Genomic DNA, 25,451 nt, shown 5'->3' with positions numbered 1-25,451 from the left:
GAGGACTTGTCCTTTTATCCCGTGACTATTGAGCTTACTTAGGAGCCTTTGATGAGGAACTTTATCAAAAGCTTTCTGGAAGTCAAGGTAAACAGCATCTATTGGGTCCCCCTTGTCCACATGTTTGTTCACTCCCTCAAAAAACACTAACAGGATAGTGAGACAAGATCTTCCCTTACAGAACCCATGCTGAGTCTGCCTCAGTAGTTTTTGTTCATCAATCTGCCTACTAATTCTTTCCTTAATAACAGTTTCCACCAACTTACCCGGTATCGACGTCAGACTGACTGGCCTGTAATTTCCCGGATCGCCTCTGGAACCCTTTTTAAAGATGGGGGTGAAGTTAGCTACCTTCGAGTCCTCAGAAATGGAGGCAGATTTTAATGAAAGATTACATATTTTTGTCAGGAGATCCACAAGTTCATATTTGAGTTCTTTCAAAACTCTCGGATGTATGCCATCTGGGCCTGGTGATTTATCCGTTTTAAAGTTGTCTATCAGTTTTAGGACCTCCTCTCTCGTCATCTCAATCTGACTCAGGTCTTTTAACACCCCTCCCAAAATCAGCGGTTCTGGAGTGGGCAAGCACTTCTCATCTTCCACAGTGAAGACAGAGGCAAAAAATGCATTCAGCTTCTCAGCCATTTCCCTATCATCCTTCAGTACTCCTTTTACCCCTTGGTCATCCAAGGGCCCCACTGCCTCCCTGGCTGGTTTCCTGCTTCTATTGTATTTGAAGAAAGTTTTATTGTTGGCCTTTATGTTTTTTGCTATATGCTCCTCATATTCCCTCATAATGCAGTAAGAGTTGGATAATACATACCATACCCAGTGGCATAGACTACAGTCCTGTTCCCTTCATAAAAATACCTTACTGAGAGGCGGGGCTGTGGAGCAGCGAGACGGTTGATCACCAGTTCTGCTCCCGGAGATCACCAGTATTTTGCTCCTTTTAGGGGTGTTTCGGGGGATTCCGTTCTCCACTGGACCTCCTGGAGAGAGGTGCGGTGCAAGGGACTTGATTCAGGCTCCCCACGAGTGGCAGCGAACGGGTGGAAGCCCAGGATCGTCCCAGTTGCAAGGAGCGAAATAGTGTGGTCATGGCAGCCATGATTGCACCAAGCTGCAAACACCCCCACAAGAGAGGAACCAGGAGTCTCATCCATAACACCAACAAAGTAAATCACCGTGAGTACTTGTAAAAAGCAACATTGAAGAATCTACCATTTTCTCCACTAAGCCCCCTTTAAATCTTTAAAAGAACAAGGAAGGAGAGGTAGAATTCCCCCCTCCTTCTGTGACGCAGCGGCTACTACCGTGCCAGTAAGCCTGTGTTGTTAAACGCATCCGGGGGCAAAGAGGATACAAAGATAATTGTTTAAACTCTTTCTATTCTTAGGTTTCTGCTACTTTTCACTTTTAATGGATACAAATGGTTATTTCTCCCTGCAAATCTCTTGGATGTTAATGGAAATGCAAATGACTAACAGAGGATACTTTTCACTAAAGGGAGTACAGATTGTCCTTGGGAAAGAGAGACATTTAAATCTGAACTTTCTGTTCTAAAATAGTACCCTAACTACTAAGTTTCCCATTGAAATTATTAAAAACTATGCTGACTAAATGCCATTATAATAACTGTTGGTCACCTGACTTGTGTTGAGGGATTCTTGCATGTGAACTTGTCTGGAGAAACTGTTATCGAGGAAATGCAGTTAAGCTGGTGAGGCTATTGAAAAACAATGCAAGCTGTATTCGGAAAAATGCCGGCTGATGTGTCTGGAAATAGCTCTGGTGACACCTACTGGACACAGATATTTCGTGATGAGCTTAAGTCCATAATTTCACCAGCTGTCAGCTTGGCAGTGGAGAAGATTTTTCTTTTGATTCAGGATGACTGGCAGGCTTCACCAGCACAAATTGAAACCATTCAAGATTTGGATCAAGACTTTAAGCAAGACTTCAAGCAAACAGATGGACCTCGCCGAAGAATACACTAATCAAAACAGAGAAAAAACATGGACTCAGGGAAGCACAGCAGAGCATCTGAAGAGCAACTAAAAGCTGGAATCTTTAAAGTTCTTAAGGGGAAAATCGTTCTAAAAGAAAGGGAATTTATGGAGTTCATAACCACTTCAAGGATGGAATATGGAAGGCGAGATTTATGGGAAAATCTCTTCATTTATAAGAATGAACAACATAGACTTAAAATCTAGGGGGAAAATTCAGGGGGAAAACGAGATTTAAACTATAAATAAGAATGGGTTCTGGACCCTCTTGGTCTGCATTACTGGCTATGATTGGTTAAAGCTCTGTATGTGTTAAGTTTGGCTATGTAATATTTAAGTTTAGATTTGATGCTTATAAATTGATAGTGGCAATTAGATTTGTATAAGGGATTGCAATTTAAAAGTATCCTGATTGGGATTTGCGGAGGTAGGATGATATTGAATATTATATACATTGTATAAATTAAAAATGAAAGAGACCTTCTGTACTTCTGTATTACATCAAGACTGATGATGGAAAAGCGATGATGCATACTGAATGATTGTAAGGGGAAAGTTACCTTAAAATTTTACATTGATGATGTAATCAGAATATAAGATTAGAAAGGATAAGAGAATTTTATATAAGTTTAGGGACTTTTGAAATTGTTTAAATAATGTTTAAATAGTAGTAAAGGTATATCTTTAAACTGCTGAACTGCAAGAATTAGGTTAGATTAGATTGAACGGTAGGTAGGAAATCAATTTATGTATGAGGTATTTTTAATAGGTATATAAGTATAAACTCTCATCTATGTGTGTCTGAAAATAATAAAAATTGTTTGAAAAAAACAACAACAACACCTGTTTATTTGTTTAAAATATTTATATGCCTACCTTTCTACTGACCAGCTCAGGACCCATTGTGGGTAACAACAATTATATAAAATACAATGCAACTCTATACAGTCACAGAGTTAAAAACAATTGAATATTAAAGTAATCAGAATAAAATATATTAAAAACACCCAATGTACCTAATAATAGAAAACACCTTTTGCCCAGAATCAGACTGCCCCTAAAGTGCTCTTTGGAATAATTCTGCTTTATAGCCTTGCCAGAAAACGGAGCAGGGGAGAGGAGACTGTTTCACACACATGGAGCAGTCTCTGAAAAAGCCTGAGGCTGGCCTATTGCAGATCATGCCTTAGACAAGGGGGGGGGCAATAACACTAGATCCTGCTGGGAAGAACAAAGCTGCAGCACAGGAACATACAAGCAGAGGTCATTTCGCGGGGGATCGCAGTTCCCCCGGGTGAGGTACGGGGGGCGGGGCACATGACGAAGCCCCGCCCCCTGCTTCCGGCCGCCCCGCTTCCGGCCCTCATTCAGCCAGGAGGAGGCAGGAGAAGAGGGAGGGTAAGTTGCTTCCTCCCTGCCTCTCCCCACCCCTGCCTGCCTGGGGCCAGGGAGGGCCTTCGCGGGGCTTCCTTGCACTCCCGCCGGCCTTGCAGGTCCACCGCCGGGCCCTTCATGGGGCTCGGCAGTGGAGCTGCAAGGCCGGCAGCGGCGGCCGGGACCGTTGGGGGTGGGATGTGTGGCCTTATGACACACTTCCGGTGATGTCAGGAGGTGTGACATATGCTAATGAGTTATGCTAATGAGTTCCCCTAGCTCTTTTTCTACGAAACGACCCCTGCATACAAGGAGAGGGCTGCCCTTAAAGTATGTGAGCCAAAGGTCATGAAGGGCTAAGCCCCAGCCCCTTGATTTGGACTCGGAAAGGAATAGGCAGCCAGTGAGACCTCAGAAGAGAAACAATACTGTACTGCTGAATAACCTCAATCACAAAGTGGCTGCCACATTATGCGCTAGCTGAAGTTTCTAGATCATTTTCAACGGCAGCCCAGATGAAGCACATTATACTAATCTAGCTTCAAGGCTTGTCTATACACAATACCGACACTGGATCACTTTAACATGTTAGTTTTTCTTAATGGAAATCAGTAGTAGAGCTGATGATACGTATGTGGGCTAAACGTGAGCTTGTTAATGTTTAAATACTAAAATTTTAGATAATTTCTTGTTTGCTTTATTAAATGAAGTATGCACCCCTGGCTTCAGGATGGTACTGATTTCTTGTTGATGAGATGGCAGGGAGAGTACTTTTATGATTCCACAAGACAGCACGGTGTTTAGTAGTAACCACAGTTTTTGGGAAACAGAGTATGTCATTTGTGTCATGGTTTAAATCCATGTAAGTTGTCACTACATAAAATAGTCAATCCTCTTTGTCTTTCTCACATGTGTTCTTGAAATATTTATGCACAAACTTTCCAAAGGGATGCACAATTGGAATCAGTAGAAATGCATTGTTTCAAAACCATGAGGTGCTCTTAGTGTTGAGTCTGTTCATGTCAGTTGGAAGTCTTGGTAAGAGTGAATGTGGTGTAGCGGTTTGTGTCATATTAGGATCTGGGAGCCCTAGGTTTGAAACTCCATTCTGTTATGGAAGCTTGCTGCATGGCATTGGGCCAATCACACACACTCAGCATAACCTACCTCGCAGGTTATGTTTTGCTTTTGTTTCTCTTGGAACTGACAGAACAGATTTCTTGGCTTATGCAACACCTTGGCTAGGACAGTTGGTTGCAATCCGATAGGCTCCAAAATATCAGGGATCTCCCTCCCTTTTGCAGCACTTTTAATTTAAGTATTTTAAAAGAATGTACGTAGCAGTCTTGAACCTCACAGGGTTGCTGTGAGGATAAAATGGAAGAGAGGAAAATGACAACATAAGCTGCCTTTTGTCCCCATTGGGGAAATAGGTGGGGTATAAATGAACAAATAAATGAAACCATCAGTCTCTTAATCAAGATCTGAAGTGATCGTATCTGTTTTTTCTTTCGTTGGAAATCCATATTTCTATTCTGAAACTATGTATTAAATTTACTTTAATGACAAACTATTTTTATATCTTCATTTGATGAAAATATGTATTTTGGCATGTAAGAAAGATAGTAAAGCTTAAAATAGTATGTTAAGGAGTACTGTAAACTCTGAATAAATATTGTGTCGTGTTTAGATGACAGATGAATTGAATCTTGGAATTCCGTAAGTAGGTATTCCTAGAGTATACTAATGAGCAATTCTAAGTTTGTTTTCTGATTTCTAAGTAGTCTTACTTGCTGTGTTAATGGATAAACATTTTCTCTTTATGTGTCTGTGTGTGATTAGATTCGAAGGTCACATAGAGATTTGTCCGCCAGGTATGAGCCATTCAACATATTTGGTCAATAAGAGTGTACTAGAAGCCATAAGAGCACGACTTGCATCCTTTCATGAACTGCTATTGGAGCCCCCCAAAGTAAGTATCAAGAACATGCATGCTGTGTTTGAATACGACACTTTCTGTAAAAACTGCCAAGCTGTCTTCTCATTTGAGTGTACATGTTTGATTTCAATCCTCCTGCAATAACAAAACCACATGAGGTGATTTCTTGGAATCTGCATCAGTGGGCCCCTAGATGGAGAATACCAGATAGGCTAGAGATTTTTTATAATATCACTGCTGATCTTATCCTTTGGTTTTGTATCTTACTAGATTTTATGCCTCTGGTTTTATTTGGCTAGTTTCTGTTATTTATTGATTGATTTTTGTTTTTTCATGTTGTAAACCACATCATGAAACCTCTGTGTAGAGTGCAAAATAGAAATGCCTCAATATCTGAATCCTGTTTTGCAGTACCTCCACTTGTCCATGGCCCTTGGTTGTCTATTTTCCCTGGCTTGTGTCCTCAAGCTAGGAATTCACACAAGACCAGAACATACTTGGGGAACATGGAGAGAGGAATCTAAAGATGTAAGAAAGAGAGGATTGCCACAGTTTGAAACCAATAAGAGTTGGGAGGTTGTGGCATAGAAGCTGTACCAGTGCTCCTCCCGTTATTCCCATGTGTTTACAAGTATTTTTTCATAGCTTTGGCTATCATGGTGTGGAAGGAATAGGAAGTCCAGATGTTTAGTACTTCTGTGCATCTCTGCACCATTCAAAAAAGAACTTTTGAATCCCTCCCTTCCTAAGCTATGTTAAAATTATGCCACCAGTTTGGCATCTTCAAGGAGTTATGGGAAGGAAGATGTAAAAGTTCTGGTTTTTTATACTAAGCTGCATAGGAATAGTGAGTCACTTGCTTCCCACTGTATTATCATGTCTGGAGCGGTCTGTTCCATCCCTTGTCCAAGAACATTGTTCAGCTCTTCAGTTTTCTAGCAAGAATGGAAGGTAATGGCACATTGTTCTTTCTCCTTACATAAATACCACTGGTTATGGCCTCCATCTGAATTCACCCTATGTTCTTCCTCCTCCTTGCTGGTCAACTCATGATAACTTTCTGAGCCACAGAGACATTATCCTTGGCCAGTGTTTTCAGCCCCTTTAAATACTGTGTGGAGAGCAATGTTCCCTCTAAGCTGTGGAGTCTTGTGAGCAAAAACTCTACTTTGTGAGCTGCTGCCATTAAAGTTGTGAGTGAGAGATTTGGCTGCTGCATAAACTAGTTTGTTCTGGAGCCATCCTCCCTGAGCGAAGACAAAAATGTGTGAGCTGGAGGCTAAAAAACTGTGAGCTAGCTCACACTAACTCAGCTTAGAGGGAACACTGGGGGAGAGCATCCCAGGTGTTGTTGATCAGGGGAGTAAGATACCTTTGTATGGGTTGTTCCTTCTGCTTGCTCTGTGGGCAATAGGAAAAAATCACCATGCAGAAAAATAATTATCTAGCCATCATACGATGTACTAAAACCAGCAATGAGGTTTTAATGCTATTCTCCATGAAGTGATAGTGTCTATGCATTCATTTCACATTAATCTTGCTTTCGTATATCATTTACAAAGATTGACGTTAACATCAGTAATACAGGCTTGCGGCGAAATAAGCCAAAATATTTAAGTAATCAACAGGCATGTCAGTGCTTTCCTCACAGTCCAAGACTTTAAATTTGTTGGAGAAAACAACTTGCTCCTGGAGAATCTAGTGTTTTTTGTTGATGCGTGTAATGATTTCATGTTTAACTGTGTGTGTGTGTCTTTAAAAGTTTGGTTGCATGGCTGTGTGAGAATCTAGAGTGGAGTGGTTGAAACAGGCAAGTGGTGTGATTGGTGAGTGACAGAGAGGGGGAGGGGGTTTGGAAGTGATGCTGTGTGGATGATACGTATGTCTATCAGGAGTGACAGTTGAAGGTTTGGGCAGTTGAATAAGACAGTTGATGAGGAGAGTTGAACAGTTAGCTAGTTAAGTTCTGAGTTCTGTGAGAGAAGCAGGAGTTCAGTTAAGCTCTGTGTATGAAAGAAGTGAGAAGCAGTTCTGTGTGAAAACAGTTAAGCTGTCTGTTGATGTTGTTCAGAGAAGAAGAAAAGTTATAAAAAAGTCTGAGTGACAGGATAAAAAGAAACAGTAAACATATATGGCCTAAGGAAAAAAGTGTTACAAAGTTACATGCCAAAATCCCTGACAGTGTGAGCGAAAAGTGTGAAAACCCAGTTGGAATTGTTCAGTATTTACCCATTCCTAGATACAGAGTCCTATCCTGTTATTTACGAATTATTTCAATAAATCTTCTTTTATTTAAGTCTGCCAGCTCTGAAAGAAATAATTTCTCAGGAAACACATAGAACCTCATGAAAGCCTAAAACCTCGACCTACCTACCCAGTGATAGAAATATTATAGGATAAAGGTTTGGAAAGCCTTAAATTTCCTGGTGGCAGCCGGATATACACATTAGAACAAAACATAAAGAACACTTTTAAAGTAAAACCAGACCTCCCCAGTAAAGGGGTCGTCACAATGCGCCTCCAGATTAATGGAACGTTTCGAAATCTCTTCTTCAAAATCACAACAAGGATATCTCCACTTTACTAAGTGGAACCCATATTCAGAATGCAGTTATTAATGTCTTATACGCAGCATCAACCTTCTCTCTATTCTTCATATCTTGACAAGTACTACTTGTCAACCTGCTTGTGGTTGACAATGCCTGTTGATTACTTAAACATTTTGCCTTTTTTCAAAAGCCTGTATTACTGATGTTAACGTCAATCTTTGTAAATGTTATATGAAAGCAAGGTTGATGTGGAATGAATGCATAGACACAATTATAGCATTTCACAGAGAATAGCATTGAAACCACAGTCCTGGTTTTAGTACATCATACAGCTAGATAATTATGTTTCTGCACGGTGATTTTTTCCCCTATTGTTCCAATATTTGTACATCGAGCACTCCCCCTTTCATATGGTTGCTCTGTGGGCAAGGCATATGCACCTATTTTTGCAAAGGCTTTCTCTGTCCTGAGGAGGTGCTTGACCCCCTCAGTCCACGACACCCTTCTCTATGTCTGGATAAGATTCTGTAGCTCTAGCTGCAAGAGAAGCAGCGAGAGAAAATGCTGGAACGTGTCCAGAAATTGACAGCTGCCCTGCTGCCTCCTGCTAACTAACAGCAAAGGTGGGAACAAAGAAGAAGTTGCGAATGGAACACACTCGACACCAACTGGTGTTGAGCCACCACGAGAAGACAAGTTGGCTGCTGCTCATAACTCCTGGGACCAACCTCGTGACAGTGCTTCTTCCACTGCTGCTCTGCTTCTCCTGCTAGAGCACCAGTGGTGGACAGGCCTGTTGAGACAATTACACGCGGCCTGTCCCCCCTTTGAGGCTCTGGGACAAACTGCTACAGCAACAGCCAGTACCTCTTCTGCTGCTGGTATCCTCTTCTCTACAGGAACACCAGCAGGGATGAGGAGTGGACAGCAGGCCCTTTCCTGCTCCAAAGCACATTGGCAGACAGGCCCATTGGTGGAGCCATCTGCGTCTCACCTGAGCCCAGTGCCTTCGCCTTTCGACTAGAGAATGCCAGGAGGCTCCAACGAGTACCAGCACTGAAATGGCATTGCCCAACCCACCATATTCCTCAGTTATGGAAAGGGATCTGCAAGGCAGTGGGGGGGGGCAAAGGGAGGACCTCGTTTGTCTTTGGAGGGGTGCTTTGCCTTCTTTCCCTCCTCTTCCCAATTATCCTTATGGGGCTTCATTTCACCTGAACATCTGTGCCTACATTGCACAGAACATGGTGAAGGACATTAAATAGGATTTCCCCCCCCCCCAAAAAAAAATCAGAGATACCATAGTTGGAGGGATGAGGACTCCTTCCCCTCTCCTCCTCCTCATTCCCCTCCCCAAGAGAGTGAAGTGGGGGATCCAGCGTAGTCCACTGCCATTCCTTGCAGGAGCCTGGCTCCTGTTCCCCGGATCACAGCACTGCCCATGGGGCTAGCCATCACCTTCTAGGCCCAGCAGACTACAAGGCCAGCATTCTGCCCCAGTCTCGGGTCTACAGAACTCCCTCTGGCCATTTGGAATCACTGCATTTAATCCTGGCTTCAGACTCCATGGCTTCAGATTAGGAAGGGGGGGGGACAGGCAAGGGAAGGCAGCTGCCTCTACCAGGCTGTTCTAATGGGAGGTCACTGTGGCCTAAGGTTTGCAGGACAAGCTACCCCAAGGCTCCCCATACCCCTCAAAGGGGGCGTGCCAGATTTCTTCACCAACTGTCTCAGGTTCTGCCATTCTCCTCTCCTCCACTTAAGTACCAGCAGGGACTGGGAGCACACAGCCATCCCTCTCCTGCTCCAAATCAACAGTGACAGATGGGTCCATAGACAGAGCTACTTGCAGTTCTTTCAAGCTGGGCTTTGCATCCTGCTGACACTGCATGACCTGGAAGCCATGGCAGGTACCGGTGTGGCAAGTCCCTTCATCATGCTACCCCCACTGTGGCAGCCCTGAAGGTAGTGCTAGTGGATTCCTCAGTTCACAGTCATAGTTTCAGGTGCACTCCTGTCCCAAAACAGGGTCACCACTGTTTGGTGTAGTGGTTAAGTGCGCGGACTCTAATCTGGGAGAACCGGGCTTGATTCCCCACTCCTCCACTTGCACCTGGCTGGATGACCTTGGGCAAGCTGTAGTTCTGATAAGAGCTGTTCTTGAAAAAAGAGCAGTTTCTGTCAGAGCTCTCTCAGCCCCACCGACCTCACAGGGTGTCTGTTGTGGGGAGGGGAAGGGAGAGGAGTTTGTAAGCTGCTGTGAGACGCCTTTGGGTAGTGAAGGGTGGGGTATAAATCCAATCTCCATCAGGAAGTGATTTCTTTTTTTTACTTCAGTGGGCAAAGTTTTGGCTGTCCGAGCACAGCATTATCAGGGCCTCCATGACCTGAAGGCAGACTGGTTCCAGGAGGACTTGGAACCAGGTGAGTGGGCTTTCGCCCCCAGTCTTCCGTGAAGTGACCTGGACACCTGCCCTTTTCTGCTTGGACTTCCTTAAGTCCCCAGTCAACAATTTGGGGCCTGCCCAGTTTCCCACTGGAGGAGACAGAGTGTGAGAATGCTTTCTTAGCCCTCCAGCCCCATGTTCCCTGTCACTGGCCATCACTCACACTCTCAACCAGATACACAGTAAATGAGCACAAGTCATCTTCATGGCACCTACTGGCCAGGAAGAACCCTGTTTGGGGGTGATATCACGGCATCCCTAGTGGATCTTTCCTGCCTGTCCACGGTATCCTCCTATAGGGTTCTCACTCCCATCACAATCCCAGATGGTTCTGCCTATCTGTACGAAAATTAGAAATAGGATGTAAGAGCAACTTGACTATCCTGAAGAGGTCATCAATGCATCTGGACTTGTAGAAGCCCCTCTACCCACAGGTTCTACAAAACCACTTGGGAGGCATTCCACAGAGGCGTTGCCGGAAGAAAACCAGCAGACCTGCAACAGAAGTATCAGAGGTCTTTTGCTTCATCCGGAATGGATGGGACCGGGACTTCTGGCCTGACCCTCTCAGATGCATAGTCTGGTCTTTGGTTCCCTGTCTTGCTGCAGAACAACTGCCTACCAGTCTTGGCCATGTAAAGCTTTTCCGAATGGGGGCAACTCTATCCAGTCATCCCACTCAATGTCATTTTCCTTTGCAGGACATCCACAAGGTGTTGAGAGTGCTGCACAAACATCCTCTTGATCCTAGGAGATCAGTTCCACTGAAGGCTATTTCTTTCATTGTTGCCTTATCATCATCATCATCATCATCATCATCATCATCATCATCATCATCATCATCATCATCATCATCATCATCATCATCCTTTCCATTTATTAGTCGCTTTCCCCAGTGGGCTCAAAGCGATGTACAGTTACTCAATATAGACAAGGGTCTAACAATGTTTGTAGGGGAAAGGGAAGACAACATATATTCATTTAATTGCACACGGCGTCACTGCCCGGGGTAGACGTCTTCTGGCTTGGCTCCGTCATTTTCCGCACGGCTGCTTGTTGACCAGGCTTCAGGACCCGTATGTCAATCACCACACTGCCACGACATCCACTGCAGGGATTCTTTCGTAGCCAAGAAGTTATTTCACCTTTCCGAACCTCGACCAGGACGTTCGACCGTCAGCTAACACCCTCCCACAAGGGAGATTGGCGTGCCCACCCTCTCTAAGGAGTGGTTCCCATTTTATCTACTCGCTGAAGCTTTCAAATCGCTGGGTGGATGATGAGCTGGGGACAACAGGCTGGCTGCTCACACCAGTGCGGGGCTCGAACTAACACAGTTCAGATGTTAAGACAGTGGGATGTACCCACTGTGCCACCGCTCCCCTTTTCATCTTCAGTATAAAGGTTTTAAGACTTTGCTGCCCTCTCAATCAGAGATGAGCCTTGTTTCTTTCAGAAGAATCAGGCCCCTTATCCACTGACCCTTCCCTCATACCAAAGGGATCATGAGATACATCGACCTTTATTCTATCCGTATCCCAGCTGTCTTAAGGAATGGGACTGTCATCTCAGATTTCTGGAGGACACTCCACATCTACATTAAGAGGACAGTGTCTCCTTATTTGTCTCCCTCTTGCCCAGTCGCATGGGAAAGAAGGCATCATCATTACCTATTGCCGGATGGATCAAAGCATCCGTTTCCCTTGCTCACAATGTTCAGAATCTTCTGTCAGCCGCAGCAGTTATTGCCTGTCCTTCTAGAGTGACTGGCACTTCTGCAGTGATGTCCACCACGGCATCCATCACATAAAGCTGTCGAGCAGAGTTTTGGGCATAGTCCTCTACTTTTGCAGGGCACCGTGCTCTAGACAGAGTTGCCTCAGCTGAGCCTTCTCTCCCTTATTCCATCTGGGATGATAGAGCTTTTCAGTGTCCCAGACAATGATACCTTCCTCTCCTGATAAGAGGATGAAACGTCGTATTTACCATGAGGGTTTCTCCCCGTCAGTGAATTGGAAGGTACCTTCCTTCACCCAAGTTGGTGTAGTAGGATTAGGAGAGGAACTCTCTAGTTTGACACAGCATTCTATCAGGTTTTTCCCCTTACAGTATCCCCAGTTACTAGTCTCCAGGGAAAAGTCTATCTCCATTTAAGGTTGCAAACCAGAGGTGGATCCATCATCCTCTGAAGCTTGGTAAGACATGAACTGGGAGGGTTGAGCACCTCTGCAGGACAGTGAAAGTTTTTGCAGAAAATCTGCACACACCCTGCCCAGGGAGCTGTCAGAACCCACAGCCAACAACGGCATACACATTTCTTTAGAAAGGTTATACTTTTATTGAAGAGCCATAGATGCATTAACATAGTCACTGTTAAGAATAGCAGTTGCCTATTGAGTCTAATGAGATACAGGGCATTCGTATGCAACCCCCCCCCCCACGTAGTACCCAATTAGATGGGTTCCCGCGCAAGGGCATTTGGCAGAGAACAAACGGCGGCAGCAACTGGGAAAACCCACAGCCAACAACGGCATACACATTTCTTTAGAAAGGTTATACTTTTATTGAAGAGCCATAGATGCATTAACATAGTCACTGTTAAGAATAGCAGTTGCCTATTGAGTCTAATGAGATACAGGGCATTCGTATGCACCCCCCCCCCCCCCCCGCGCGCGCTGGCCAATTAGGCACCCTCCCGCGCGCGGGCTAGAGCCGGCAAGCGTTACTGTGCGAAGCTGGGAATTTGTTCAGCTCCCACGGTCCGGCAGACAACACACATCGCCACCTGTACTTCTTTAGAGATAAGCATTTCAGCGCAGAGCAGAGAGAGAGGAATGCGAAAGTAATTTACACAGACACTGAAAGAACATCCCAACCCCCATGGCAGCATAGCTGACAGGAGCAAGGGGGAGGCACAACCCATGCAAGGATGCCTTCCAATCCACTGGTGGATGATACCCGCACGGTAAGTTCAGTGCTTCATTCTCCCCTCCACCCCAAGATCCTACAATATCCTCAGATCCTGCAGGACTGCAGAGCACATACTTCTTGCCTCAGCAACTGAACCCCGTTCTCCCTGCCTCTTTATGTCGTCGCGCTACCAGTGGAGGGATGTTGGTGACAGAGCAACAAGGACGTATCAAGATGCTGCTAGTTTTCTCTGAAATGCCACACCAAGTGAAACCAGATCTTGGGGGACGAACCCTTCCTTTCATAGTCTCCGCATCTCACAAATAATCAGGTGGCTGGGCTTTCACTATGGGCAAGCCTGTTGGTGAAACCTCTGTTCTGTCTGTGTTAAAGTTTCCCAGTCCATTAAATCATAGAAGACAACCTGTGTAACTAAAATTGTTTTCCTTCTGTAAGTAGAGTGCAGAAAGCTGCATACTTGGCCATGTTGACTACATTATTATTATTATCATCCGTGAATCTTCAGTCTCTTAATATTTAACTCTCTTTTTTTGTGTGTAGAAAAGTGTAATGAAGACAACGTGGGGAGTGTTGGATCCACCTGTCGGGAATACCAGATTAAATGTGATTCGGTTAATATCCAGCCTCCTGCAGACAAACACAAACAATATCAACCTGGAGCTTATAGAGCTTAATAGCATAGGAGTTATACTGGTAAGAATATAACATACAAAATTATATTTTCTGTTTACCTTTCCTAAGATGGCAATATTCCTTTTTTTTTTAATTAAATTGTGGCAGTAGGTCACAGTCCTGCTAATGTACTGCAAGACACAGGTAATATACTGTCTTCTAGTGTCCCTGAATAACATAAAAGCAATCAGTCTTTCTGTTGCTTGTACTGAGGTCCAGACTATGCAATAGGCAGATGATCTGAAAATGGAGCTCCCATATCTTTTTTTAAACACTGCAAGGCAGATTGGGTGGGGGGGGGGCTATGACCTTTTGTAAAGGTAAAGGTAAAGGTTCCCTTGCTCGAAAGCCAGTCGAATCCAACTCTCAGGTTGCGGTGCTCATCTCCGTTTGAAAGCCGAAGAGCCAGCGCTGTCCGAAGACGTTTCCGTGGTCATGTGGCCGGCATGCCTAAACACCAAGGTGCACGGAACGCTGTTACCTTCCCACTGAAGTGGTCCCTATTTATCTACTTGCAATGTCTTGCTTTCGAACTGCTAGGTTGGCAGGAGCTGGAACTAGAGATGGGAGCTCACTCCATCATGCGGCACCCGGGTCTCGAACTGCTGAACTACCGACCTTCCACAGCCTGCCGTTCAGCATCTTAACCACTTGAGCCACCGCAGCTCCTTTTGTAGGCTACAGCTAATGAGCAGAGGTGTTTACCTGTCCTCAAGGGGGAAAATAATAGCAGGAGGGAGGATTTTGACCAGGCATGGGAGAAGAGAACACACATATTTGTACTTTCTCCTCCTGACAGATGCAGTTCAATTTTTAAAAAGCAATCTATAGTTTGGCCATTTATGATATTTGATTTGAAAGATGATTCATTAAAGGCATCCACAATAAAACAGATCACACCTCTGGGATATAGTGCGCCTGCACCGACCCCTATCGGTATAATCGAAAGCAAAAGGGATTTTCACATCCAGTCCCGAGTCACGTGCAGGGCTCCAGTGCGCATGACTACAGGAGGGGCACGACAATCCCACCAGTTCTCTTCTGACCGCCACGCTGTTAGGATCTCTCAGCTCCGGTCGGTATTTTTTCTTCCTGGCCTACTTGGCTTTTCTCTTTGTCTCGTTTTTCACTTTTTCTTTTGTGGATTACCTATATGGAAAAGAAAAACGTATAGTCCGGGACTGTACTTGAGTGAGTACTCGGCTTCGGCAGGTTTCTGCTACCCCCGGCCTATGTCCAAACAGTGGGGTTTCTTTAAGCGGTGTTGGAAGTGCGGCAGTAAGATCCCCCCCCCCCGATGGACACTCTTTGCCTTTTGTGCCTCGGGGAAGCCCACCGCGTGGACTCCTGCTCTCATTGCTCTAAATTCTCGAGGCAAACGAGAAAGAACAGAGCTACAAGGCCCCGTACCACTTTACTGGAGTCAGCACTCTCTTCAATGGCGTTGCCTCAAAACACCTCAGGCCACACTTTGATGTCGACCCCTACCTCGGCGTCGACAGCCGCAATGTCCCCGACACTGGCTCCCAACCGATGTCGACCAACTGGTGCTGAAACGCTTGGTCCCGACATCGAAGCCCACACTCCTGCTAAGAAATGCCTGGAGGGCAAGGACACTAAATCAGTCAAGCTGAAGAACCACAAGATGGGCTCCCCACGTAGAGTTCCTTCGACTCCTCGGCAAATGCCAGAACTGACTTCTGTGCCTGGAGCAGCTTCGCTTGACTCACCAGACCGCGGTCAACCACATCCTCACTCTTACCACGTCCAATACAGCTCACTGACTCGGAGCAGGACATGGACTTGACCCAAGTCTCCTGATCATCCAGTGTCAAGAGTCTTCGCTTGGGCTGGGGAGGCCGTAATTTCCCACAACCTTCCCCCCGCTTGTTCATCCATTGACGACCGAGACCAACCCTCAGGACCACCTCTTCTTCCGCCGGTTCCCTGGGACCAACACCAGTGGCATTACCTTTATGGGGCATACCCCTTGTCGGCCAACATGCCCTGGCTTCCACGCCATATACCGATGGATTGGGACCGACAATCCACGTCTTCCCGACTGTCTCGGTATCGAGAGCCTGCTCCGACACCGGAATACCTACTGCCCCAAGCCATCAATACCAATGGACAAGCGCCCTAAACAGCCACCTGTAACGACAAGGAAGGTGACTCCGTCAGTACTGACCCCATCGGTACTGATGCTACCATTAGAATTCTTGGACTCTTCAGATCAGTCCGACTTGTCCAATGCCTCACAGCATTTGGGTAATGAGAGCCCCGAGCATCCGGCTGACCCCCTCCCCACCGCAGAAGATGTTGGAGGATCTCCCAATATCTCCTTCAGTGGATTTAAAGTCCTATGGGGAGTTTATTAACAGGATGGCAAATACCCTGACTCTGTCGACGGTCCAACCTCCTCCAGCCATTACCGATTCAGTTTTTGATATTGTTCCGCTGGATACTTCGACAGCCATTGTCCTCCCCATGACTTTGGTCTGCTGCAAGCAGCGAAATCCCTCTGGCCCTATCCGGCCTCCACTCCCATCTCCAGCCGTAGAATCGACCATATGCAGGGGTCATTTCCTGCGGGAGTGCACTGGAGCGGAGCTCCGGCAGTAAGGAGCCCAGGGGGCCGGCTCATGCAACAAGCCCCGCCCCCTGCTCCCAGCAGCCCTCAGTCGGGCCACGAGGAGCAAGAAGCAGCCAGGTAAGTTGCAGAGGCCCCCCCCATCCCACCTTCAGGTACAAGCTCTCCCTCCTCTGTGATTTGGATTGCTAGCCCCCCATAGCTAGCAATCCAAAACAGTCCAGTGAAGCCTGAGTGGTGGGTGTTGCCTTCTAACACACTTCCGGTGATGTCGGGGGGGGGGCATATGCAAATAAGTTATGCTAATGAGCTGCACCTCTTTTTGTACAAAATGACCCCTGACCATATGTATAAGGTATAGGAGACAGTTGCTAGGTTTTTGTTCACCCACCCCATACTGAATTCGGTGGTAGTGAACTCATCCTCCAAAGGCAGGCGTGCTCATTCTTCACCCCCTGATAAAGAGGGAAAGAAGCTAGATTCCTTCAGGAGAAAGTTTTACTCAGCCGGTACATTGGGCATTAAAACCTCGAATTATCCTGCTTGCATGGGCAGATATCAATATGCCCTCTGGGAGCAATTGTCTGAATATATCGCATCCTTCCCAGAGGATCTTAACCGCCGAGCCAGGCGAATCCAGAAAGAGGGCATGCTTCTGGCTAAGCACTAGATGTGGTAGCTAAGACCTCTGCTGTTGCTCTTTGGTGCCATGCCTGGTTGCGGTCCACATCACTCCAGCAAGATACTAAGGCTTTTGTGGAGGACCTCCCCTTTGAGGGAGAAGACCTATTCAGCTCCACTACGGACAGTGTCCTTCAGGACCTGGATAAGAGTATTAAGACATCATGCAATTTGGGAGTTTCTCCAACCTCTAGGCAGAACAAGTCCAGATCCTGGAACAAGTCGTGGTTGCCTAGGTCCTCCCTCAAGTCATCCCCTGAAATGCAGTGGCAGCAAAGGTCTCCACATACACCTTTGTGATCCTATGGGAACAAATCTCGATTTGCTTCAGCCACCCAATCCAGGCCTAAAGTCCCCAAGGGCCCCAAGCAGTGTCTTTGACTCCGACCTTCTACCTGTCCCACCAAGACCTAACCGCCTCCATCCTTACCTGCCCACCTGGAGACAGATAACATCAGACAGGTGGGTCCTCTCTGTCATTGCGGATGGATATCTAATAGACTTGTCCAGGTTCCAATGTCTTCCAGCTTCATCGCCACTCCCCAGTTGGGCGCGCGTCTGGAAGAAGTATAGAACCTCCTGCACAAAGAAGCCATAGAACCGGTTCATCCCTCCCACCGCTACCATGGATTCTATTCCCACCGCTACCACTGGCTCCTGATATGTCATTCCTGCCCAAGGTAGTCTCAGAGTTTCACTTGCTTGCAGACATCGTTCTTCCGGTGTTTTTCCCAACTCCAAAGGATGATACTGAATGTCGCCTCCACACCCGAGACGTAAAGAGGGCCCTGCTCTTTTACCTGGACAGGACTAAGGCTTTTCGGAAGTCTCCAGTCCTTTTTGTCTCCTATGCTGTACCTGCGCTTGGGCACAAACTTCCATCGCCATGTCTGTCCAAGTGGATTGTGGAGGCTTTGCTACCTGCTGGCCAAGAAGCCGCTCCCGGGACCGCTTCGTGCACACTCCAGCTGAGCCGTGGCACATCCACAGCCTTCCTGATGGGCACGCCACTCCGTGACATATGCAGTGCTGGGACCTGGGCAACCCCTCACATGTTTGTGAGGCATCATGCCCTGGATGTGCTTCTTCATCAGCGAGCTGCGGTGGGACAATCTGTGTTGCAGTAGGTCTGTGTCTAAGGACCTTCCAGCTCCCTCCTCCAGGTAGGCGTCTTTTGCTTGCTACTCTCTCAGAGGTGTGAAGCACAGAGACCACAAAGAAGATAAACAGGTTGCTTACCTGTAACTGATGATCTTCGAGTGGTCGTCTGTGCATTCACACCACCCGCCCTCCTTCCCCACTGCTGTCGGTCCTTTTTTTCTTCTTTGCTCTGAGACTGATGGCAGCTGTCAGAAGGAACTGGCGGGATTGTTGTGCCCCTCCTGTAGTCATGCGCACTGGAGCCCTGCCACGTGACTCGAGAGTGGACGCAAAAATCCCTTTTGCTTTAGATTATACCAATCGGGGTTGGCGCAGGCATGCTATATCCCAGAGGTGTGAATGCACAGATGACCACTCAAAGATCATCAGTTATAGGTAAGGAACCTGTTTTTATTCAAAGTAAAAATCTGGTTATTTGCAAAATTTCTTGATCATTTCTGAATATATTTGCCGGACTCTTGTGTATTTAGCTTTTCCTGCATCTGTGGTTGGGCTACCAAATGATCTATTCACAGTAGGCACTCTGATTTGCCCACGATTCCACTTTTCATCTCTCTTCCTCCCTCCAAATAGCACTATCTTTTCTCAGGGTCTTGCTGAGGTGGAGGTAATAGAGTTGCATTAGTTCACAGGTTGTTCAAAAGTCTGCAAAGAATGTACTTCAAAGAAGGACAAATTTTCTTGGAAGAAAATTTGGAATTGGCTCTAGTATTGACAATCAAGATAAGGGAACCCTCAACGTTTATCTCATGCTTCAGTGATGAAATGGGATGGCAGCTAATTTGTTACATGAAACCATGAAATAACATTTGTATCTTTACAAGCAGTTGCTGGCATCTCTACACAGAGATTTACCTCTCATTTAGATCGAAGTGATATGTTGTTCTCTAGTATCTGTTCACTTGAGTGATCTATTGCTAGGGATATAAAACATCCCTTCTTATGGAAGCAGCTGTTTTTTTACTCTCAGGTTAAGAGGCTGAAGCTGCAGACTGGAAGGTCTGTAGCTCGGCAGTTTGAGACCCCAGTGCCACGTGATGGGGTGAGCTTCCATCTCTGGCCCCAGCTCCTGCCAACCTAGCAGTTCAAAAGCAAGAAATTGCAAGTAGATAAATAGGTCCCACTTTGGTGGGAAGGTAACAGCGTTCCGTGCACCTTGGCGTTTAGTCATGCCGGGCACATGACCACGGAAATGTCTTCAGACAGCGCTGGCTCTTCAGCTTGGAAATGGAGATGAACACCACCCCCTAGAGTCGGATTCGACTGGCATTCGAGCAAAGGAAACCTTTACCTTTAGGCTTCTCTGAGTCACTGAATACCTGAATACAGTATTTGCATCAACTGATATGTTCATACATATTAAATACAAAATGTGAATGGTTCTTACAGGAGATAGACTTTGTTGTTTTTGGCTATTGTAAGTTTTCCTTGGTTCAATGTAGAATTACGTGATAGCAATGTGAGTGCTAAAAATTAAAATACATCTTATTGTCCTGTTATAGTTCTTCATTTGAAACTATTCAAGTAAAGCTAGTTGCCAACTTTTATGTAGACATTGCATGTTTATCTTCTAATAACTTTTGACATCCGTTTCTTTTTATTCTACAGGATATGTTTTTTAAGTATACATGGAATAACTTTTTACATACTCAAGTAGAAATTTGTGTTGCATTGATTCTCGCAAGTCCTTTTGAAAGCACGGAAAATGGTACTATTTCAGATCAGGATTCCACTGGAGACAACATTTTGCTGAAACATGTAAGCCAACGCATGGTTCATCTCACTTGAATTTGTATTGGTTGTGGTATACTTATAGTTATTTACAGTTATTTACAGTTGAAAAACATGCTTGGTGTGGTAAGAGCGTAGAAGGCGATGAAACTCAAGAAATATTAATTTCTGAAGGATTTTGTGAGTAATAGCCTCCTTTCTCCCTCTGTTGCACTCCAGTAAAAACGTTTTATGTGCACAGAATAGCAGGCTTATGTCACCTCTGAAGACAGACAGTGTTACTGTGGAACAAGCTTTTGTCAAGTCTTATGCTACAGTATATGTTTAAACTGTTGAATCACTAACTGCAGCGGACAGCTGCCCCTCTGAACTTTCTCTGAGCAGTGGCAGTTTCAGTGTCGTGAATATTTCAGTCCTTTTTATTTCATTAAAAACATTTGAATATGTTTTCTGTCCCTGTATTGGTGCCCCTAACATTTATAAAATCAAATAGCCCCCAGATTATGATTACTTTAACTAATGAAATAATTGGAATAATAGCAATTAAACCAAAATGGCATATTGATATACCAAAAAGAATCACGTTACTAAACTAGGTAAAAGGTGTTGCTGAAATAGCCATGTGGCAAATAGAAGGGGAAGTCGTGGAAGTAGTGACAGACTTCACGTTCCTGGGATCCCAGATCACCGCAGACTGTGACAGCAGCCATGAAATTAAAAGACGCCTGCTCCTTGGGAGGAAAGCGATGGCGGACCTAAACAGCATGATAAAAAGTAGAGACATCACCCTGCCAACAAAAGTCCGCATAGTCAAAGCAATGGTATTCCCAGTAGTCATGTATGGCTGCGAGAGTTGGACTATAAGGAAGGCCGAGCGCCGAAGAATAGATTCTTTTGCACTATGGTGCTGGAGAAGACTCTTGAGAGTCCCTTGGACTGCAAGAAGATCAAATCAGTCAATCCTAAAAGAAATCAACCCTGACTGTTCCCTGGAAGGCCAGATAATGAAACTGAAGCTCAAATACTTTGGCCACCCAATGAGAAGGGAGCACTCCCTGGAGAAGACCCTGATGCTGTGAAAGATTGAAGGTCAAAGAAGACGGGGACGGCAAAGGATGAGATGGTTAGACAGTGTCATAGATGCAACGAACATGAAGTTGAGCCAACTTCAGAGGACGGCAGAAGACAGGAGGGCCTGGCGAGATCTTGTCCATGGGGTCGCGAAGAGGCGGACTCGACTGTGCGACTGAACAACAATCTGACAACTAAAGGTCATTAGGGAGAGGGAGCTAGATGTGTCTTCCGTGGCATGGGATGCCAAAGCATGCTGAACCTCTTCAAAGAGTGGCAACCTCTTGGGCCCCTTTTGCTCTCTTTTTTTGTTGCTTTTAAAAAAAGCTGTTAGTGGAGTAATTAGGTAATTTACTACAGAATACTTTTAGGTAGAACTGTACAATGCAAATTATTTCTTTGAAGTACTATCTTATATTTTTTATGCCAGAGCTGAAGGGTACGTTGAATTGGATTCAGTATTAGGCTGTTCTCTAGGCTGAGATTCTGCACAGATAATGGATTGTGGCACATGCCTACATGGGCTTTAGTAACAACAATGGGAAAATGCTGTGAAGCAGGACACAATAGGACTAGTAACAATGTTAATTGGACAGATGCGATGTGTGCAGTACATGAATATAATCCTTGCACAATAAAGCACAATGGTACTAAATATGAATCTTCTGATACACAATGAAATATTCCATAACGTAGAAGAAACTGCCTGTTGTAAATATTTCAAAGGCGTAAGTTTCCAGAAAACTGTATAGCTTCAACTGATATAGAAGGAACTGCCCTCCCAGGGTATTAAAAGAGGTTTGCAGTGACAATTTTATTTCTATTGATGGGCCCGCCAGTAATACTTTTTAGAAGCCTCTGAGGCTAGACTAGCTCAGGATTGATACAGAGTGGCTATACAGAAGCTATGCAGTTTTCTGGAAACTTATGCCTTTGAAATACTTACAATAGGCAGTTCCTTCTGCATTAGTAGTCTGAAGCTATACAGTTTTCTGGAACTTGATGCCTTTGAAATACTTAGAATAGTAATTTTCTTCAGGAAGATTATCGGAACGAAGTCTTCGAATATCCAGATTCTTCATTGGAAAGAACTACTTTGGAAAGAGAACTTTTTGGAATATTTCATTGTGTATCAGAAGATTCATATTTAGTATCATTGTGCTTTATTGTGCAATGATTATATTATATTTGTGTACCTGGACACATTGTTTCTGTCCAATATATTAACATTGTTACTAGTTTTATTGTGTCCTGCTTCACAGCTTTTTCCCATTGTTGTTACTACTATAGTGCTGTGTGATCTCCTTTTTTGTTTACACATGGGTTTTAGGGCAACAGCTGGCCATGTAGTCCATATTGAACTAGTTTTCAGTCTGCCAATGTTGCTCTTCACCTATTGCAGATGTCTAGTGTAGATCCTGTTGTCTGCCAAAATACGGAAGTGTTGATAGTACTTTGTTCAACTCTTAATGTTGTGCCAAATTATACTTCTAGCACTAAAGTGTATGGGAAGCTCCCATATAAATATGCTTTGTACATAGGGTTATTAGGAGATGGAGCAAATTACTTTAATAGACTTGAATAATATGGATTAATGAAACTAGGTTTTGAACAGTCATCAAGAAGATGGCACTCGCCATAATGATCTTAGCTGTGTTGTACTTAGGAAGGCAGTATATTTTGTTTGTGGTGGTAGGAAAATTGGTTTTTCTTCTCATGGTCTGTCTGTATTCTACATGAGGGTTCTGTGGAATTCACTGTCAGTGGATGTATTAATGATCACTAGCATGGGTGGCTTTAAAAGGGGACTAGACCTACTCATGGAGGATAGGTACAGCAGTGTTTAGTAGCTATGATGATTAAAGGGAACCTACATGTCCAGGGGCAGTAGATCTCTGAATATTAGTACTAGGAGGCAACATGTGGGTCGACTTTGATCTTTTTTCAGTCTTCTGGGGCAGCTGATCAGCCACTGAGTGAGACAGGGGGCTGATCCAGATGAACCACTAGTCTGATCCAGCAGTTCCCCTGTTATGTTCAGTCTTGGGGGAACTGCATCTCCAGACTTAGGGCCCTGTTTTGGAAGCAATTCTTTTTGCCTGTTAAAACACCTTAGGCAATCTGTTGAAACAGCTGCCCTCTGCTGAGCTGACTCTGTCTTCCTTGTCCTCTAGTGCCAGAGCTGGGGCTCATCAAAGAGCTTTTATGTCTCCAATTCAAAGGCAATCTGTTGAAACAGCTGCCCTCTGCCGAGCTGACTCTGGGCTCATCAAAGAGCTTTCATGCCTCCAATTCAGATTCTTAGGCCTGAATGATAACTTTACTGATAACCTGAGTCCTAAGTGTCCTCGGAACTGACCAAGCACCAGAGGGTTCCGAGTGAATCAAGAGCAGAGTGTTACAGGAGAAAGGACAAAGAAGCATACTAAATGTGGAATGCCATCTGATGTTCTGGAGGCTCCTGTTCCATCCATTCAACATGGTACTATTGCCATTGCCCACCTCAGTGCTGCCATTGTACATATTACTGATTCTAGTCAAGCCAGTCCAGGAGTACTATGAGGCTTTTCCAAGAATCTCTGCAGTGACACAGCATTCTGTGTCACAGTTTTCTCAAATACAGAAATAGAAGGCACTGCTCCATTCTTATGCCCATCATTTTGATCCCCAAGAGTATCTACTAATTCACTAGTAAGGTTCATCTTATTGCATTGACTTTCTCCTTAGTGGCAACAGGATCAATTCCTGTATTATAGACCAGAAGACTACAGAGGATATACCAAGAGATACCAGAAGTGGGGTAGAGAACAATCCTGTGTATCATCCCTCCATTTGCAATCTACCCTCTTTAATTCTTTCATGAGTAATGAGATTCAGATCTTCCTTTTATGCAGGGAAATTAGTCCCCTGTCAGGATCCTGGTTAAATCAGTTCTCAACATCAGTCACTTCGAAGAAAGTTAACTTTATTGAGACTTTGATCGATACCATACTGGACACAAACTATTGTTAGGACTGAAGTTGAATGTGCGAAGGTTACAGATATGGTGTGTTCAAGGATCAAGAAGAACAGGGACTGGCAAGAAAAATCCTAAGGCAATACCACTTCAAGTTGTGACGAGACTGCAAGATTAAAAAAAAAAATGGAACCAAAAGAGATGTGAAAGATGGATAGAAAGAAATTAAAAATAATTTCCATCAACGTTAATGGTTTGAATGCCCCACAAAAACAAAGACAGATTTTTCAACAAATTAAGAAGATGCAGGTAGATGCAATTTGTTTTCAGGGAACACACATTAAACACCCAGACCAGAAACTTTTAGAAGTTAAAAAATTGGGGAAAACTTTTGTGTCAGCGGACAAACAAAAGAAAGAGAGAGAGGTAGTTACATATGTTAAAGACCATTTACTCCCAAAACTGATATATGATTCAGAGAATGGAAGAGTCCTGATAGTGAAAATACAGAGACAAGCCAAAACAACCTTGATAGTTAACATAAGATGCCACAAAGTTAACGTTCTGCTCACAGCTGCCAAATCATCTATAGCCCGATTTTGGAAGAGCACTAACCCGCCCACGGCTGCCTCCTGGCTCTCCGTTGTCTGGGACTATTTCATGTTGGAAAAATGTACTGTTTATTTCGACACTTCTCGGAGTGAGAGGGAATTGTATAGTTCCTTAGATAAATGGTCCTTATTTTTGGAAAAGGTGGAACAAGGGGAGTTGATTGTTTAAGTGGGTCATGGGAGGGTGTCATTCTATGTCCCCATGTTATACTGCTTTCATTCTTTGCTTGACCGTAGTGATTTGTACGACTGTATCAAGCTTTATTGTTCATGTCTTTTGAAATATTAAAAATGTATTTTAAAAAATTAAAAAATAAGATGCCACAAAGAAAAAAAACAGCAGGTAACAGATGTTCATCAAGTGGTCATTTGTGTAGTCATACAACCCACTCTTCTTCTCCGCTTCTGGGGTCTCTTATATAGGGGTGGATTCAGCACTGCACTGCATTTCTGCTGGTACAAGGACTGCCATCTGCAGAGTGTGACATTACTGGTTCCTCCTCCCATGGCAGCCCCAAATGGGCCCCAAAATCACCTTTCCCCCGGTGTTGCTTTTGGGGCTAACCCTGGCACTGTTGCTGTACCCAGGGTTCCCAGGATGCACAAATACAAGGACAGCAAATACAGAAAGACATAGGAACAAGGTCTGCAAACCAATCTGGAGTCAGGTATCTGAAGGTTCAGTCCAAGGGTCAGGCTAGTAGGGTCCAGGCTTGGAAGCAGGGACAG

At 44.7% G+C, this 25,451-nt stretch overlaps 1 protein-coding gene across 3 annotated transcripts in view; it reads left to right on the top strand.

Annotated features, from left to right (window-relative positions):
• Positions 1-25,451, top strand: part of PPP6R3 (protein phosphatase 6 regulatory subunit 3) — a 93,625-nt gene that overhangs the window by 11,560 nt on the left and 56,614 nt on the right. For all 3 annotated transcript variants that reach the window (XM_015406926.1, XM_015406925.1, XM_015406924.1), the window contains exons 7-9: positions 5,226-5,355; positions 13,790-13,942; positions 19,962-20,111. In XM_015406926.1, coding sequence (XP_015262412.1) covers positions 5,226-5,355; positions 13,790-13,942; positions 19,962-20,111 — 433 coding nt within the window. The remainder of the gene's footprint in view (positions 1-5,225; positions 5,356-13,789; positions 13,943-19,961; positions 20,112-25,451) is intronic.

This window comes from Gekko japonicus, unplaced genomic scaffold (genome assembly GCF_001447785.1).
Source record: "Gekko japonicus isolate JY-2015 unplaced genomic scaffold, Gekko_japonicus_V1.1 scaffold1331, whole genome shotgun sequence".
NCBI classification, from domain to species: Eukaryota; Metazoa; Chordata; class Lepidosauria; order Squamata; family Gekkonidae; genus Gekko; species Gekko japonicus.
Note: the sequence above shows the minus strand (reverse complement) of the source record. Positions and strands in the feature narration are given on the sequence as shown.